The sequence below is a fragment of the Crocodylus siamensis genome, chromosome 11 (genome assembly GCF_052110815.1).
Source record: "Crocodylus siamensis isolate JL-2025a chromosome 11, ASM5211081v1, whole genome shotgun sequence".
In the NCBI taxonomy this organism is placed as follows: Eukaryota; Metazoa; Chordata; order Crocodylia; family Crocodylidae; genus Crocodylus; species Crocodylus siamensis.
The window spans coordinates 48,207,609-48,224,480 of NC_143405.1; the positions used below are offsets into that span (position 1 = coordinate 48,207,609).

The 16,872-nt window shown below is 47.9% G+C and overlaps 1 protein-coding gene across 3 annotated transcripts in view; it reads right to left on the reverse strand.

The window, feature by feature from the left end:
* Positions 1-6,654: 6,654 nt before the first annotated feature.
* The window catches only part of ABTB1 (ankyrin repeat and BTB domain containing 1), a 37,286-nt gene continuing 27,068 nt past the window's right edge, over positions 6,655-16,872 (reverse strand). For 2 of the 3 annotated variants that reach the window (XM_090021957.1, XM_090021959.1), the window contains exons 11-12: positions 12,111-12,311; positions 6,655-10,026 (exon numbers count right to left, since the gene is read on the reverse strand). In XM_090021957.1, coding sequence (XP_089878083.1) covers positions 9,820-10,026; positions 12,111-12,311 — 408 coding nt within the window. In that variant the 3' untranslated portion in view covers positions 6,655-9,819. The remainder of the gene's footprint in view (positions 10,027-12,110; positions 12,312-16,872) is intronic. The other variant, XM_090021958.1, reaches the window with a different exon arrangement.

A 16,872-nucleotide genomic window follows, 5' to 3' on the forward strand; every position in this document is an offset into this window, starting at 1 on the left:
CTTCATCGAGAATGTAGGTTCTTGGCCAGAGTGCAGGACCTCCATCTAACCCAGGAGGTGCACAGCCCCACCAGGGGGGATGCCTTGCTGGACCTAGTGCTGGCCATGGGTGATGCCCTGGTGAGGGGGCTGCAGGTGCTCGACCACCTGGGCGACAGCGATCATCGCCTGCTGGAATTCACCATCCAGCGCAAGGTGGCAAAGTCCTGCAGTAAGGCAGCTGCCCTAGATTTTAGGAGGGAAGACTTCAACGAGCTAAGGAGGATAGTTGGAGAAGCGCTGAGGTCCCGGAGGAGAGGGGAGCCAGATGTCCAAGGAGAGTGGTTGCTCCTTAAGGAGACGATCCTCCAAGCCCAAAGGAAGGTAATCCCAACGAGGATCAAAGGGAGCAGGAGAGCACACAAGCCTCCGTGGCTCACCAAAAGCATCCGGGAATGTCTCCTTGCTAAAAAGGAGGCTTACACCCAATGGAAGGAAGGGGTCATCACCAGGGAGGACTTTTCTGTAGTTGCTCGGGGATGTAGGGGGGTAGTTAGGAAGGCCAAGGCAGTGATGGAACTGGGGCTAGCTTCCCAGATTAAGGACAATAAGAAGTCCTTTTTTAAATACATAGGGGGTAAAAAGAAGGTCCTGGGTAATGTGGGGCCCTTGCAGGACGCGATGGGAAACTTGGTCGTCACACCAGACGGCAAAGCTAACATGTTTAAAGATTTCTTTGCTTCCGTCTTCCTAAGTAGGGACCAGAAGAACCACCTCCCTGCTGGGCCCCCCTCGGGCCCCGGGGGAGGCACACCTGGGCCACGGGTTAGCGAGGATTTAGCTAGGGAGCTTCTGGAGGGGTTGGACGTATTCAAGTCAGCCGGCCCGGATTATCTCCACCCTAGAGTTCTAAAGGAACTGGCCGAGGTCATTGCAAGTCCCCTGGCACGGCTTTACGAGCACTCGTGGTGCTCTGGCAAGATACCAGAGGACGGGAAGAGGGCCAGCATGGTCCCCATCTTCAAAAAAGGCAGGAAGGAGGACCCGGGAAACTATAGGCCGGTTAGTCTTACCTCAATCCTAGGCAAGCTGTTTGAGAAAATTATGCTGGCACACATCCAGGAGGGGCCAGCAGGGGACTGCATGCTTAGGGGCAACCAACACGGGTTCATCAGTGGCAGGTCCTGTCAGACCAACCTGGTGGCCTTTTACGATCAGATCACCAGATCATTAGATGCAGGGGTAGCTGTGGACATAGTCTTCCTGGACTTCCGGAAGGCTTTCGACACTGTCTCTCACCCCGTTCTCATTAAGAGACTGGGGGGCTGTGGTATAGACACCCACACAGTCCAATGGGTTGCCACCTGGCTGGAGGGCCGCACCCAGAGGGTGGTGGTGGATGGGTCCTTCTCAACCTGGAAGGACGTGGGCAGTGGGGCTCCGCAGGGCTCGGTCCTCGGGCCCGCACTGTTCAACATCTTCATCAGCGATTTGGATGAGGGGGTAAAAAGCACCCTGTTCAAATTTGCTGATGACACTAAGATGTGGGGGGACGTGGGCACATTGGAAGGATGCAACAGGCTACAATCAGACCTGGACAGGTTACAAGGGTGGGCGGACGAGAATAGGATGGGATTCAACAGAGACAAGTGCAAGGTGATGCACCTGGGGAGGAACAACCGGCACCATACCTACCAGTTGGGGAACTCCCCTCTTGTCAGCACGGAGGCGGAAAAGGATCTGGGGGTCATCATCGACTCCGAGATGAACATGGGCCGGCAGTGTGGGGAGGCAGTCAGGAAGGCCAACCGCACCTTGGCATGCATCCACAGATGCATCTCGAGCAGGTCCAAGGAGGCGATCCTCCCACTCTATGCGGCGCTGGTCAGGCCACAGCTGGAGTATTGCGTCCAGTTCTGGGTGCCACACTTCAAGAGGGATGTGGACAGCATGGAGAGGGTCCAGAGGAGGCCACTCGCATGATCAGGGGACAGCAGGGCAGGCCCTACGAGGAGAGGCTACGGGACCTGAACCTGTTCAGCCTCCAAAAGAGAAGGCTGAGGGGGGATCTTGTGGCCTGTTATAAACTAGTCAGAGGGGACCAGCAGGCACTGGGGAAGTCCCTGTTCCCCCGAGCACCGCCAGGAGTGACCAGGAATAACGGTCACAAGCTGGCAGAGGGTAGGTTTAGGTTAGATATCAGGAGGCGCTACTTCACGGTCAGGGCGGCTAGGGTCTGGAACCAGCTTCCAAGCGAAGTGGTGCAGGCTCCTACCCTGGGGGTGTTTAAGAGGAGGTTAGATGCACATCTTGCTGGGGTCATTTGTCCCCAGTACTCTTTCCTGCCATGGCAGGGGGCCGGACTAGATGATCTGCTCAGGTCCCTTCTGACCCTAGAAACTATGAAACTATCATTTCCAAACAGCCCATGTATTAAATTAAAGTGACATGAATACTGTGACCTATTACATGATCCAAATGTCCCAATATGCAAGTCACATACCAAACTCAAATGTTAGTACAGAGCAATCCCACATCCCTTCCAAAGGACTCTTTCAGAGGCAGAGGTTAAATTATGCATTGGATTATTTTCCTCTCTCCAAGGGAGCAAGTTGGGCAGAGGATGCTCTTCAGTGCCTGGAATATATCAGAAATCCAGATGGAAAAAAAATCCTAAGAGAGCAATTAAGAGTCTGTATGAATCTCAGGATGTGCTCTAATGTCTAATTAGAGGAAACTTGGCTTAGAAAGCCACTTGTCCTGTTGGTTCTTTCCTGATTCCACATCCTGGGTTGCTCATGCCATTTCCTTCTCTTCTGTAGATGTTTTCTCAAGAAAGAGCTGGTGTGTCTTCATTTCGACTGACCACCTACTCCCAAACTAATGCCTAATGCTATTTCTTTTTGCAAAAAACAATATACTTGCTCACATACCTGACAAGTTAGTCATCCTAAATAGGGGTGTGCGTTTTAAGGAAGCTGATTTCTGTGTCAGAACGAAGGCAAGAGGAGGTGGGAATGGCTGTTAGGGGCTGGCTCCAGGCTATTTATGCAGGAGAAGTAGAGCCTACTCAGTGCTACTCACTCGCTCCTTGCAGCTAACCTCTCAGAGCTGCTGCTGCATTGACTGCCTAGCCAAAAGCTGCTGCCAATTCAGGGTTAAACTTTAGTTGCAAGGACAGAGCGAGTGACAAGAAAGAGCAGACTGGTTCCCTGCTCTGAGGCCAGCATTCAGACCTGACTTGGGATCAATCCTTTTGTTTCTTCATTCTGCCGTCCCATCCTTCTTTCCATCCTTGTTCTTCAGTTAAATAAATCAAAGCTGGGCTGGGCAAAGTTTTTCTGTCACCCAGGAAACAAACCATATAAATCTGCATGAAAAGGAGGATCCCCTAAGCCTCACACAAGCATACATTATAAATACAATTTTTCCATCTGATAGAAGTTAGTTCCTCTTGATTTTCATCGGTTTCTTTTTGACAGGAAGTTCTTCACCCACATTAGCATCCCTGGAGTCTCTAAGGTAGACAGACTCTCTGGTACTTACTGATACTTTTAAACATGGTGGCCTCTAACCCTGCTCTTAGCAGGTGTGTCCAGAATACAAGGCCAATGCCCAATGGGTGTTGAGGCCTTGTGTGCACCGATGCTTCTTCCCACTGTTAGCAATGTGTAGCTGTGCTACTAGCAAGATCTTGCTGACGCATCCACCTCCCAGGTACAGGTACAAAATTCTTGCCTTTGGCCATTGTTTCTGACTCTGTGATCCCACACTCCAGGGAAGGAAGGATACTATTTTCCAAATTAGTTTGGCGCTCTCTGTAGTAGAGCGTGACTACTTAAGTGCATAAACTGTCATTAAATAATGAGGTTAGGCCAAGGTAAGGAATCCTCTCACTTCCTGACTCTATGCAGCCAATTTAAGGAGATGGGACAGTTACCCAAGGTGGGAATTTGGCCAGTGTGCCTGCACAGCTCCCAGAACAAAAAAGCACTCCAACTTCTCTGCAAGTGTCTGGGATGGCAGTGGGAGGGAGGAGAAGAGTGGGGGGAACTTCACTGATGGATTAGATCTTAAAATGACTTTAAAATTATTTGAGCATTTGGGGAGGGAGATTAAATTCACTCTAAAAACAGCAGATTGTTGGCTCCCGGTATAGAAGCATGTTTAACAATATTCATAGAAATATTGGCTTTTGTGCTAGTCCATGCCAACAGAATGTGAGAATTCGTACTCCTTTAGATGCTGGTTAGGGGGGAAATCAAAACTGATCTTTCCTGCAAAGAATAAGGCCCATAACAATTCCCTTTCTGAGCAAAGGATTTAATTCAGTATTGTGTCTTTGACTTCCTCCAGCACTGATCTTGCCATACAGATTCCTTCATGTAAACCATTGACAGTCTCTAGCTTCAGTATGCTCCTGTCCCCCACAGAAGTGGTAGGGTAAAGGAGAGATTTTCTGAGGTTATTTATACACCTTAACGTACCACACAGTGATGCAAGTCCCCAGAGTTTAAAAAGAAAAAAGGGATTTCAAGTCTAAACAATAACAGACTGTTCATAGAGAAAATAACCATCCAATTCTCTACAGATTTCACCTCCCAGCACCTCAGTCCACACTTGGCCAGTCTTTCTAGGCATAGCGCTCAAGTATTTCAGAGAAGCAGAGACTTCAAGACTACAATTCTCCTTTCTCCGTCCTTAACAGCTAGATATCCCGCTAGGCAGTCCTGATTTCTAAGCTTACCGTTTCAGAGGAGCGCAATGTTTATAGGAGATACCGACTGACAGCCCTGAAAATCAGAAGTCCTTTTCATCTGTCAACGAGGCAGAACGCAAGTATACTGTGAGATTTCTCTCTCTCGGTGTGTCTGGAAATTACATCTCTGTACTGCACTATCAACCAGATTAGACAAAACCCAGTAAGCTTTTTGCACCAAATTTTAGAAAAATCACAGGCTCACAGGAAAGTAGGGCTGGAAGGGAACTCACCAGGTTACTTAGTCCAGCCCCCAGCTTTAAAGTAGTGCATTTAGGGAACATAGCCTGGACAAAACCCTGCAAAACCATGGGTACAAGGCCTCTTGGGACCCTGAATAAAATACTAGGGCAACTAGCCCACAGAAGTACTGCACTGTCATGGCTACAGCAGTATCACTATGGGCTAGCTCAGGGGCAGGCAATTATTTTGGGCAGAGGGCCATTTACTGAATTTTGTCAAGGCATGAAGGGCTGCATGACAGGCAGCCCAGGGCAGATTAATATTAATTTTCTAAATTTTTTAGGGGCCCTGTGGGTCAGATAGAATGGCTTGGTGAGCCACATCCGGCCTGCAGGTCACAGTTTGCCCACCCCTGGGCTAGCTAGTATAAAATTAACACAGGTACATCCAGAAGTTGCCACTGTGTACTACACAGTCTCCCTTTCATGCATTCCTCCTCCAGTGTTCAACTACCTTGACCCTTAGGGGCCATTTCCACCACTGGGCAGAAGACTTAGTTTCTCTCACTCATTGTCTCTTGGCCTTTCCTTTAGGACAGTGGTTTTCAACCTGTGGTCCATGGACCCCTGGGATGGGGAAGCCGCAGGCTATGTCTAAGGGGTCTGCGAAAGATTACTATAATCAATCAAAAATATGTGAATACCTACAATTCTCATTCAAAGGGATCTGCACCTTCATTTGAAATGTTTAGGGGTCTGCAAATAGAGGAAAAAAAAGAGGTTGAAGACCACTGCTCTGGGACAAAGCAACTGCTTGAAAAGGCACAAAGCCCTTTGTAAAATGCAGCTCTGCTTCAACAGGGAAGCTCTGTAGCAGGCTCTATATCGTTTCAGGAACTCCATTTCACATCTGCTTCACTTACATAAAGAACTGATCTGCCAGTGCCCAGGAGACCTGTTGGGACATCCACTTCATCAGCAGCAAAGATTCTGCAACCAGCACTGCTTCTTCGCTGGCAGAACTGGTAACTAGGCACGAACAGAAATAGAACGCAGCTACCAGAACTATCTGGACTTTGCAGAGCTAACAAGAGCATGATGGAGAGAAGAAAGAAACTTACTGTCATGTCAATAGATAGACCAGATGAGCCTGTCAACACACAGTGAGGAAGATCTGTTAAGTGGGAAGGTGCCATTTTTAGAGTCAATGATCCTGACCATAAATGCACCAACGCCAACAGCTCAGTTTCTGAAAGATAACTGGATTCATGGCTTTTACTCCAGGGTCTCAGGAATGTTCTGTTGGTGCAAATCACAAACTAAACTCTGATCATTGTCTGAAGTTTTCCAAGCAAGGTCCCCATCAGCCAGTTTCAGCCTTTCCGAGGAATGCTGCATATTCTCATCAACAGCTACTTGGAACCAGAGGGGCTGGGAATCCTTTACGCTCACTGAAGTCAAATGGGGTTGTGGGTACTGAGCACCTTTGCAAGTTAGGTCAGTACTGTTTGCCACAGAAATAGTACTTCCACCACCCAGTTGCATATAAAGGAGCCAAGGCTAATCGACTCTCATGGCATCTAATGAAGTGACCTTGGGTTCAAAAAAAGGCTTAAGAGCCATGTTTTTGGGTGGGGAGATGCGAGCTAAAAAAAACCAGCCAATTCCCTTCAGAGCTCAAGCCAGGCAGAAGTCATCATGATCACTAATGAATAGGCTGCCACTGAGACATAGTGAAATATATATTTTTTTTATTGCTGCACACATGCTTACACATTACAATTTTTATATATATTGCTGCTCTGATACACTTTACAGTCTCCTTAATTCAACCAATGGCTAATAGTACATAAAAAGGACAGGGACAACACACAATAGGGAACAAACACAAAAAAGGACACACACAATAGAAGAAAAAAATAACTAATTGACCTCATAATAAAATTATTTGCAACCATCAAGAATAGAGCCAGTCTGACTGGGTAAAAAATTGGTTGTATGCTAAGCAGTTGCTTATCTGTGTTTCTTCATAACCCTGTTTTGCAATGGCAAGGAACTGAAAGATGTTCTGAGTGACTGGACAGTCCTGTTGGGTTCAGAAGTTTTGCCCCAAAAATTGCAAGCAAAACTACAATATTTTCTGAATCTTCTTGGCATGGTGACAATCCGTGAGGAACTGCATTCCCAGGACAATAAGAAAGCCCCACTGACCTTTCATCCTGCAATAATTATATCCTTGTTGGCTCCACATTTAAAGATACAGGAATAAACACATCCTGGTGGTCACGTAGAAAATATTTCAGAGTAGTTCAGCTATTTTAACCCAGTCCCACACCACTGTCCTTATTTTAAAAAGTAAAGACCCCTACAGAGGAAAGTGGGAGCACGTTTCTCAACAGTTCCATTTCTGGATTTCATTCACCACCAAACTCCCAAACCCGTCATGCTCTGAGGTCAAAGGCGAAGGCCATGCTTGTGCTGCTTCATCTAAGTCAATGGCCCGTGACCATCAGTGAGCAAGAAAGGATGGCAGCATTGCAAGAAGGGGAATTTATGCAGCAGAAGTCAAGAGGAGTCAATGAACGAAAAATCAACCTGTATATATTTTGTGTCATTTGTATCACTTGTTCCAACTCAGGTCTCAGCCGAGACACCCTTCACCAGCTCTGGTCAATTTAGCCTTGTGGAACCTCCTCATTCTGTTCTCACCAGCTGGACGCTGAGGACAAAAGTCGAAGTGCTCCAAGCAACGAACCAAGCAGAGCACAAATATATATCACTTTTCCAAACCCCACATGCTTCAGGCTTCACCCTTGCTGAGAGCAAACCAGAAAACTCCCTGTGTTTTGACATGGGCATTGCAAACAGAAATGGAAGCAGGAACTGCTTGAACAGCTCAACGTCCTTTAAAAGATATCCTCTGTTCCCTGCCCCCAGAGTTAATTGTGTTGCAGGAGAATGAATAACTATCTGGGGATTGGGAAAAGCAAATTCATAGCTGAGAACTTGTAGTTCTGTCACATGCCCGTCGCTCCTGACCTGTGCAGCTATTCCTGGGTTTTCATCCACAGCTCTGCCGATGCATTTCAAACCTGGCAGGCAGCACCTGCTCTTTCACCAACACTGAGCTGCTCTGGAGCAGGCTGGTAGTCAAATTCTGTGGCAACTTTATAATCACAGCTACACTCAGATGGCCCCATGCACTTTCACCAGCTACTTAAGTGGTTTCAGAAGTCAGGCAGATTCAAAAGTGTAAGGCATAAGTCACAAGACAGCACAACCCATCCTATGCAAGGGAACTTAAACCCCTTCCTGAACTTATGTTGGAAGAATGCTCCTAGAAACAGCCAGAGGAGCAGACGGGAGCCCAGATTCAATCATCTAAGCAAGCAATATCACCTCCAAACGTTAAAAACACAATGACTCGTGTAATTATTATAGAACAGCCACATCCATCAGTGATGGCAGCACTGTTAGTACAAGGCTTCTCGAGCAGTTCACGCAGCCCAGTTTATTCCCTCCTACGCTTAAGATACTGCAAAAAAGCATCCTTTCCTTCTTCTGAACAATCGAGACTTTTGTAGCACATAATCCCAAAGAGCCTTGGTGACAAAGCGCTCTGCAAAATCCTTGGCAATTCTAAGTTTTCATCACCAGAACAGCTCCAAGAACAAGCCCCAGTGATTTGGTGCATCTTATACAAGAACGTTGCCTGCGCCTGGTGAGGAGAGAGATCAGCCTCATCCCTCACTGGAAGGCATGGGGAGACCAGACTCTTGAAAGATAACATTATCTCCCAGGGGAAGAAGCCTCCATAAACACATTCAAGACAGAGAGGTTCCTGAAGAACAATGAGCCTCAAGGTTTTTATAACCTAAGCAAAGTCAAAAGGTGAGACAGCAGAAGAGATGGATTGAGGCATTCTGAAAGTCTCCCTTTTCCTTTTCTAAATTACCAGCCCACCCCCTGCCTGACAAGTCTCACCTTCACCCCGACACAACAGGCCAACAGAAGTGCCAGCTCTGAGAGGAAAGGCATTTATTCCCCAAGAGAGGCACAAAAGGCAGAACCTCTATTTCAGTGCAAATGAAAAGCTGCTGGCTCCTTAGGAGACCGGCTCTTTCTGCTGCGGGTCTATTTTGCACTTCTCTCAATTCCTTTTCAGAAGCTAAAACTTTTGGCTTCCAAAGCTGCACATTATACACAATACTAGGAAAAGAAAAAAACAGGAGTCCATTTGCCTTGACCAAGAATAGTGTCAATGTGCTAGAACATGGACTGAAAACCTGAATTCCCATGCACAACCCTGAGCATGCAAATCTAAGTGCCAGCGTTTGGAGGCAAGGAAAAAAAACCCCAAAACAAGCAGCACTGTACACTAACTTAGTTGTTTGTGCACAAAAATAGGAGCAGTGTGTGCAGACAGTTTGTGCCTCCTGTGAGAACATTCCTGTGGCCTTGGTAGGAAATGCCATTTTTTCTGCTATCACCCCAGGACAGTGAAAGGGAAAGACAAGCTGGTTATTTCTAAGAATTTCCTTCACACCGAGTTTAATCCAGTTCTGTTCCCTTGCAGGTGGTAATGGGGAAAAATGCTCTGGTTTGAACCCCCTACAGTACAACCCTGTTACCCCTAGGGTTTGCAGCCACAAATCAGTGCAGGATGGTACAAGCAGTAACTGTGGAGCTGGGGCACTTTGGGATCCTATCCTGGAAAACAAACATGCAAATGTCCAGACATGAATAAGTTAAAAGGGAACCATGCCTGGCAGTGGGTGGGAAGGAGGAGAGAAATAAAGACAAACATTTGACAAAGACACACATGTTCTTGCACTCAGAGTCCACCAGCATGGGGCCATGCGAGCTGCTCACTGCACATGACAGGCCAGATTTCAGACTTCAGCACTCGAGCCCTATACTGGCCAGGAGGTCCTCCAGTGCCTCCAGTTTCTGGTTGGCCTCCTCGATGGCACTGTAAGTCTGCACGTTGCTGGTGATGTGGAAGCGGATGTCATCAACGAGAGGGATGGAATCCGTCTCCTGCCGTTCCTCCACCGCCTCGGCATTCTCCTTCACTGCAGCCACAAACTCCTCCAACTCCACTAGCTGGAAGGATGGAAAACAAGATGGCCATTAGGAAGTACTAGGAGGAAGATGGGGAAGTGGCCTTATGCTCTCATCAAGACAGCCAGCTGTTTTTGCAAAGGACTTTACTCAAGGGAACCAAGTCCTGTTCCCTTGTGTCAAAGGGTAAGAGCAGGAACACCAACAAGGGACAGCCTGGAGAAAGCTTGTTCTGCAGCCAAAGCTACGCTGCGCTAAAGCTTCAGTCTCCAGGACTGCCAAGCCCGAGATTTCCAGCCATCACTGAAATGACTCCGACCTGTCTAAAAAGAGCCTAACCAGACTTTTCAGAACAGCTGCACCCCATATGGTGCCTTCTGTAACATCCACTGAAGAAGAGTCCCTCACCATTTACACTATTTCTGAGCATTTCCCTCACCACCAAGAGAGAACACCAGCCAAAAAAATTTTGCTAAGAAAGACAAGAGCAAGAGAAGAGCTTCTGTCTATGGCAGAGACACAAGAACTCTCTGCTCTGAAACAGCACCTTATGCCTGGCCCACGCTGCACTGTTTTACCAAGAGTTTCTCATTGCTGCCAGCACCAATTCAGCTCCCCAGTAGAAAGTGCCACAGTTGTAAAGTGCTGGCTTTATAAACCCTGGGTCACCTCGACCAGCTCTGAGCGCTGCTAGACGACTCTGTACTTATAATGCTGATACCCTCTTGTTGCCCTCACCTAGAGGTAACACTGGTGCTAGGAACAAACGATGGGAAAATGCTCTAAAATTCTTTTCACAGACAAACCCCCACAGCAGGAATCCTGTTTAATCACCGATTCCAGCACTCCTTCCTACTGGGGTCAAACAGCCCCTTCTCCCTAAAGCCAATCCCAAAACTTCACCACGGCGTTTTTCTCTCCTTTGTACCAAAATGGTACTTTTGAGCAAGGAAGAAACATTTGGAAGTTATTTTCCTTGTTGCTTCCACAGGCTAAAACAAATTTCACACCTTTCTCACAGCCTCTCAGCTGCAGGTAAAAAATGTTACAGTTCATGTGGGAGTGTTAATTAGAAACACTTATAAAACCAGTGACCTGCCTAGGCACAAATACCTAGGTAGAATCGAGTCTGTCCTTGCCACATGGAGACTCTCTGCAGAAGTCAGACTCCTGGATCATTGCAATCAGAAGAAACAGGCAACAGACACAAACACACAACACAGAACAACACAACAACTTCATATAGTAGCATGACTAAGGGTGTGTGCCAAATTAAGGAGGGAGGGGCACAAAACAGTAGCCGCTCCACTGCTGCCCAGGGCACAGAGCTGCTCAGTTACTGCCACTATAGTCCTTTGCTGGCTCTCGGGGTGCATTATTAATTCACTGCTGCATCCAGAATTAGGAAAGAGCCAAATGGAGCATAAGACAACGCTGTTCTGAGCACACAGCTCCCCGCTGCACTTCAGGACACGTCTGATCTGCAGTCACAGCGACTCCAGTGCGCAGCAGACATACCTGTAGTAGATTCAGGGTTCCTAGCTTGAGTACTGGTAGCAGCCACACTTTTGTACAGACATTCAGTTTCTCCTGGGAGAATTGCTGCTCTCCAAGAAGAAACCATGAGCGTACAGATGTTCAGGCAAGTAAAAAATGGCTGCTCCAAGAGACAAATAACCCAGGAACAACCAGAGTTAAATCACTCCCAAGACTTTTCTCCCAGGAGAGCAAATGTCTGTACATGCTGCAAGTTGCAGCAGCATAGGTCTCAGTTAGGGCTCCCCATCCAAATACTTCTTGTGTTTCTCAGGCAGATTCTGAGACTTGCACTGAGCACCAAAGGCAGGCAACTAAGGCAGGTAGTCTGAAGTTAGCTGAGGTACACTGACAATACATATCTTCAGCACTGCCTGCAATGCCCTGTGCTATTCCTCAGCTGTCCTCCTTTCTAGGGGTTATATCAAGCCGTATGTGATGGATAATTGGCTAAGGACCATGGTGATACTGCCAAATTCAATTAACTCATGGCCCAAGGGCTTCAGAAGTAGCCCTTTAAATGTGAAGCTTTAAATGTGTTTGCACACTGAATGACCAGACCCAAAACATAAGGGAGAGATTTCAGGTACCTTCTCAATGATCTTTGCCATGTACTCCGTGCACTGGTCCTCCAGCCGGGTCAGCTGGAACAGCTTTGCAATCCTCCAGATGTTTACAACATTATCCTCATCAAGGGTCTGAGCCAAGGTTCTCCCACACAGACGTTTGAGCCCCGGCAACAGGTACATGTCTGCTACACACAGCACCTCATAGGCATTCTCTGGAGAGAGCTGGCAACGTGAGGGAGAAAGTCATTGAAAACCGAGCTGTGCCTAGACCATGCACATCTGGCAGTTACACTTCCCTCTTCTATCCAGTTTTAAGTGTAGTCTCCTGCAAGGGGAGAGGACAACCCCCAAGGCAAGCTTCACAGCCCTGAGAAGAACTCTCCATGCTGCCATGCACGAGAGAAGACCTCACCTCCTGGACTCGGGCTTTTATTCGTCTCTCCATGGCCTGACAGGAGTCGGCAGAGCTGCAAAGGGAGCGTGGTGAAAAGGCTTGTCACTCTGCACCAAGCTAAGAGCAACACTGAAAGGAGTCCAATGCAGCCACCATCAAATCAAGGAAGGTCTCCCTGAATCAAGGTGGGTAAAAGCAGGAGGCTTTGACTGACGGAGCAAAAAACCAACATACAGAGGCAAAAATAGTACCGTACTGACAGACAGCCGCCCCCTGTCACCAGAACAATGTCTCTGTGTTAGTACTGCTGGGCACTTACTGCAAGTCATTTTGAGGGTTTCCTGTTTAACAGGCTCTCCGCTAAGTCAGCCAGCACGGCACAGCGCTCAGCCTGCTAAGGAGGAACAAGGGGTGAGCTAGAAAGAGGGGCTGGCATGGCCTCTATCTGGGGAGCCCCACAGCTTCACAGACACATCCTCCTCAAGTTAGTCCCTGAAAAAGGAGACTAACAAGTATGAAGCTGTGCTGCAGTTCATCTGGGGATAGGGAGTTCTCAGCCGGCAATGGCAAACCATGTGTGAAGAACAGCAATCGAATGCATTAGCTTCCCACGAGCCAAGTTCACTCTCTGCAGTTCCAAATGGGTGCAACTTTGTTCTCACCCTTTTTAGAGCCTTGTATGCACTGCAAAGAGCAAACCAGTATACAAAGAGAGCAGCTTCCGTTTTGCCCCTCTAAATCCCCTTTTTTTTCTGTACAGGCCCTAAAGAGAGAGAGAGAGAGAGAGAGAGAGAGAGAGAGAGAGAGGGACTTCTTTTCTTTTCAATGCAGAGTGATAAACTACAAACATGAACGCTGTGGAACAAAGACTGTTTCTGGTTCTGCACCAAACAATAAGTGAGTACTACCTCAAATCAGTTACTTTCAGAGCCAAAACCAGCTAAAAATAAACTTTGGACATGAAGGAGGAGGAGGGAGTATGGAAATGTGAAACACAGGCACTGGGGTTGTGGTACCCCGCTAGGGTCACCCTCATCCTACCTGCCCTCCCGGTCCTCTAAGTAAATCCCTCCCAATCCCCACCAGCACGTCTACTGGTGCCCAGCTGGCACCATGAGCCACATGTCACCACCTATACCCCAAATGGCCCTTATTTAAGCCTTAAAGCTCGACTGTGGTCTCCTGCTGCCCCCACACCCATGCCTCGCAGATGTCACTCGGTCACCGCCTGCCTTTCTGTGTAGGCTTCGGCTTTCTTAGCCTTAGCCCACAGGTTACTCTACCTGTTGACTGGTAACCTAGGCCCACTGGCTCTGGCCTGGACCTTCCAGTCTCAGCCGCTTGTCACCCCTTGCTCCCCTCTGGGCTCAGGTCCTGGCTCTCTCGGCCTCAGCCTGCCTGTGCCTTGCACCCCTGCCCCTGGCAGGGCTTGACCTAATGTGCCCCTCAGGCACCTCTATGGCCTCCCTTCCACCCCTACAGCCACATCTCGTCCTCTGGTACAAATCAGAACAAAACTTCAAGTGACCACTTTAAACTCAAAGTTCCCCCTCTGAGTCATCATCATACCAATGCCAGGCCACTTTCCCAGCCTGGCACTACCCACCATGGCCTGCAGCTCCTGCTCCCCACCAGCCTGAACTGGCATGAGCAACTCTGCAGAGATCAGGGCTAAACTGCCCCTCTGCTAAACTGCCCCTCTGCCTCAGGGACTCAAGCTTATATCCCCTAGGCTCCTCTTTTTCTGGTCGGGTCGTCTCCCGACTAGCTGCAGGTGTGCTCCCTCATCTTCATGGGCAGCTTACTGCGCCTAAGCTGCAGTTGCTTCCTTGCCACCTTCCCTCCTGCAGCAAACTCCTGCTCAGCTTCCTGGGGTTCTTTCTGTTGCAGTCTCTCTCTCAAAGTAACACAAGCCCCAGGCTCCATTACAGGAACACAAGGCTAAATTCAGCCCAATACAAGCGGACACTGAACCACATGAAGTTTAGCAAACTGCCAATTTGTACCCTCGCTGCATACAATGCATGGCTGGGGTGTGCGGACACATTCTAGTGACAGGTGTTGTTGGGACAAGAGGCAACACACCCCAACAGGAGCTCAACAGCTACCATCCCCTAGTGTCCACAGATGTGGATAGGAGTCTGTGACCACTTTAATGAGAGCAACCTCAGCATGGAAGATCAAGTTAAATCCCCGACATTTGACCTTCATGCACAGGAGTTCTTTAGCTACACACACAGCCTGAAGTTTCCTGTGTCTTTGGTTTTCGTTCTGCAAGTCATCCAAGGAAAGTGAATCAGGAGACAGGCAAGAAAGACATCACAGTGCTCAGCTTTACTCAGGCTTTTTTCTCTAGCTAAGCAAATCTTATTTCAACCAGTCATCTGCATCATTAACCTGGCACTGGGATTCTTTCCTGGGCAAATTTGCTACCGCTAATGTGAAAGAGATTGCAAAGATGACAGCCAGTCACTGGGGTTTGTAAAAGGATTTACAAATAACAACAAGCACAGGCTTCAGAAAAGACCCAGTCACATTATGACCCTGGGAGCTAATGGAGAGTCTCATCTTGTTGGCTGGTACTAGAGAACCATGCACTTGCAACTCTACACGTATCTATGCTACCCTGATGTGTGCAAGCTACCCTGAGTGGCTGCTAGGCAGGCTGGGCCAGGCGCAGCGCTGCCCGCACCCACATGACCACTGCAGAGTGAGACAGCGCTAGGAAGACGGACTATGCCGTTACAGCTACGTGCACGGCCGTCCACACCAGTACTAGCCACAGACTCGGTCCAAATCAGTCTTGCAGACCTAATCAAGAAGCCAGAGCACCCACCCTGCCCAGAAACATGTCCCCGAGTTGCAACATAGTCTGTTGATCCCAGATCAGTCTCATCAGCCATCTTCAGACCCACAGATAAAACAATCATACTCAATTATGGGGGGTTGCTGAACAAGAAGCAGCCACAGACACATCTACTCAGAGCAAGTGTAACTGGAAGGGCAATGCAAATTCTTGTGCAACAGAGCTGTGCTGAAGGCTTGCAATCATTCAAATGCTAAATGTGGTAACAAAGCTCTGCAGTTCAACAAGGTCCTTGGGGGTTATTCATCAATTGCTGCTACGCACACAGGTCCCCAGATCTATGCTCACCTTGCTTGACCTGTACTTTAAAGCCATTTTTATACCTCTCCTGAGTTTATGACTTCTCCACTTAGTCTCATCTGCCACCTACCCTTCTCCTCAGGGGATTTTACTACAACCCCTGCTTGTGTTTCACTCCTACAGCAACTGCAAAGACTTTCCACAGTAACATTTTGGGAATCTAGTGAGTGGATCACAAGCATTTAAATAACTGGTTCTGAAAACAGTCATGCTCAAATAATCATTTGTTAAAGAACAAGAAAAAATAGCAACATCCCTTCTAAAGTCTCTGGTGTCTCCTGTCAAATACCCCAGGGCACTTAAATTTTTACCCAGAACCTCCTGCACCAAACGCACCTTTCCTTTTCACAACATCTCATATAACCAGGGCAGGATAGGAAGAAGAAAGAAATTTAAAACCCTAAAAAAAGGAAAAAAAAGAAAGGCAAGGTGAAGCAGGGAAGGGGCTCTGTTTACGCTGGTACCAGGGAGGGGAAGGGGGGAAAAAAAATAACCCTGTATAAAACATAGAACTTAAATATTTAAAAGTTTTCTTGAGGATTTTTCCTGGCATGTTTCACAAAGAGATGGATTATTCACAGGAACACACATACTGCAGCACAGAAAGCTGCTGGAAGATACAAAACACGATTTTAAATCAGAGTAAACTCTTTGAGCAAACTGAACTACTGAAGAAAGGGACTTCAAGAAGTCACTTAGCTCATCGCCCTGCTTGAAGACAGAATGGGGTCAGCGAGGCAGAGGGGCAGCTCATGCCGAAAGCCCCTCTGGATGGAACAGACGCTCTGCTTCTTACAGAAGCATTTTGCCTTGGGCAACAGCAGGTGGAAAACCAGACTCGCGTCAGTGCAGTGGCACTGGGTCTGGTTGTAGGGCTGTGCCAAGGACTCGACATGCCGCAGGCTGCTCAGTACCTTTCCACCAGTCACTTCAGAGCACAGCTGACAGGAGGTTGTGGGCAGATGTGTTAAGAGGTACCATATTTATTCAAATCTAAGATGACCCTCCCCCATAATTATGTAAAATTTGTAAAAATTTGTTATCATTTTCCAGTTATAGGATCTATTGGTGAGTTGCCTTGAATTCACTGCCCCCACCCCCACTCCCCGGCTGGGCAGGGGATGGATCTTCCTTGTGCTCCATGCCCAGGAGGGAATCCAAACTGAACTGTGTCTGACTGTAGGGTGGGGAAGGGAGCAAAGAGGAGCAGAAGCTGCAGAGGG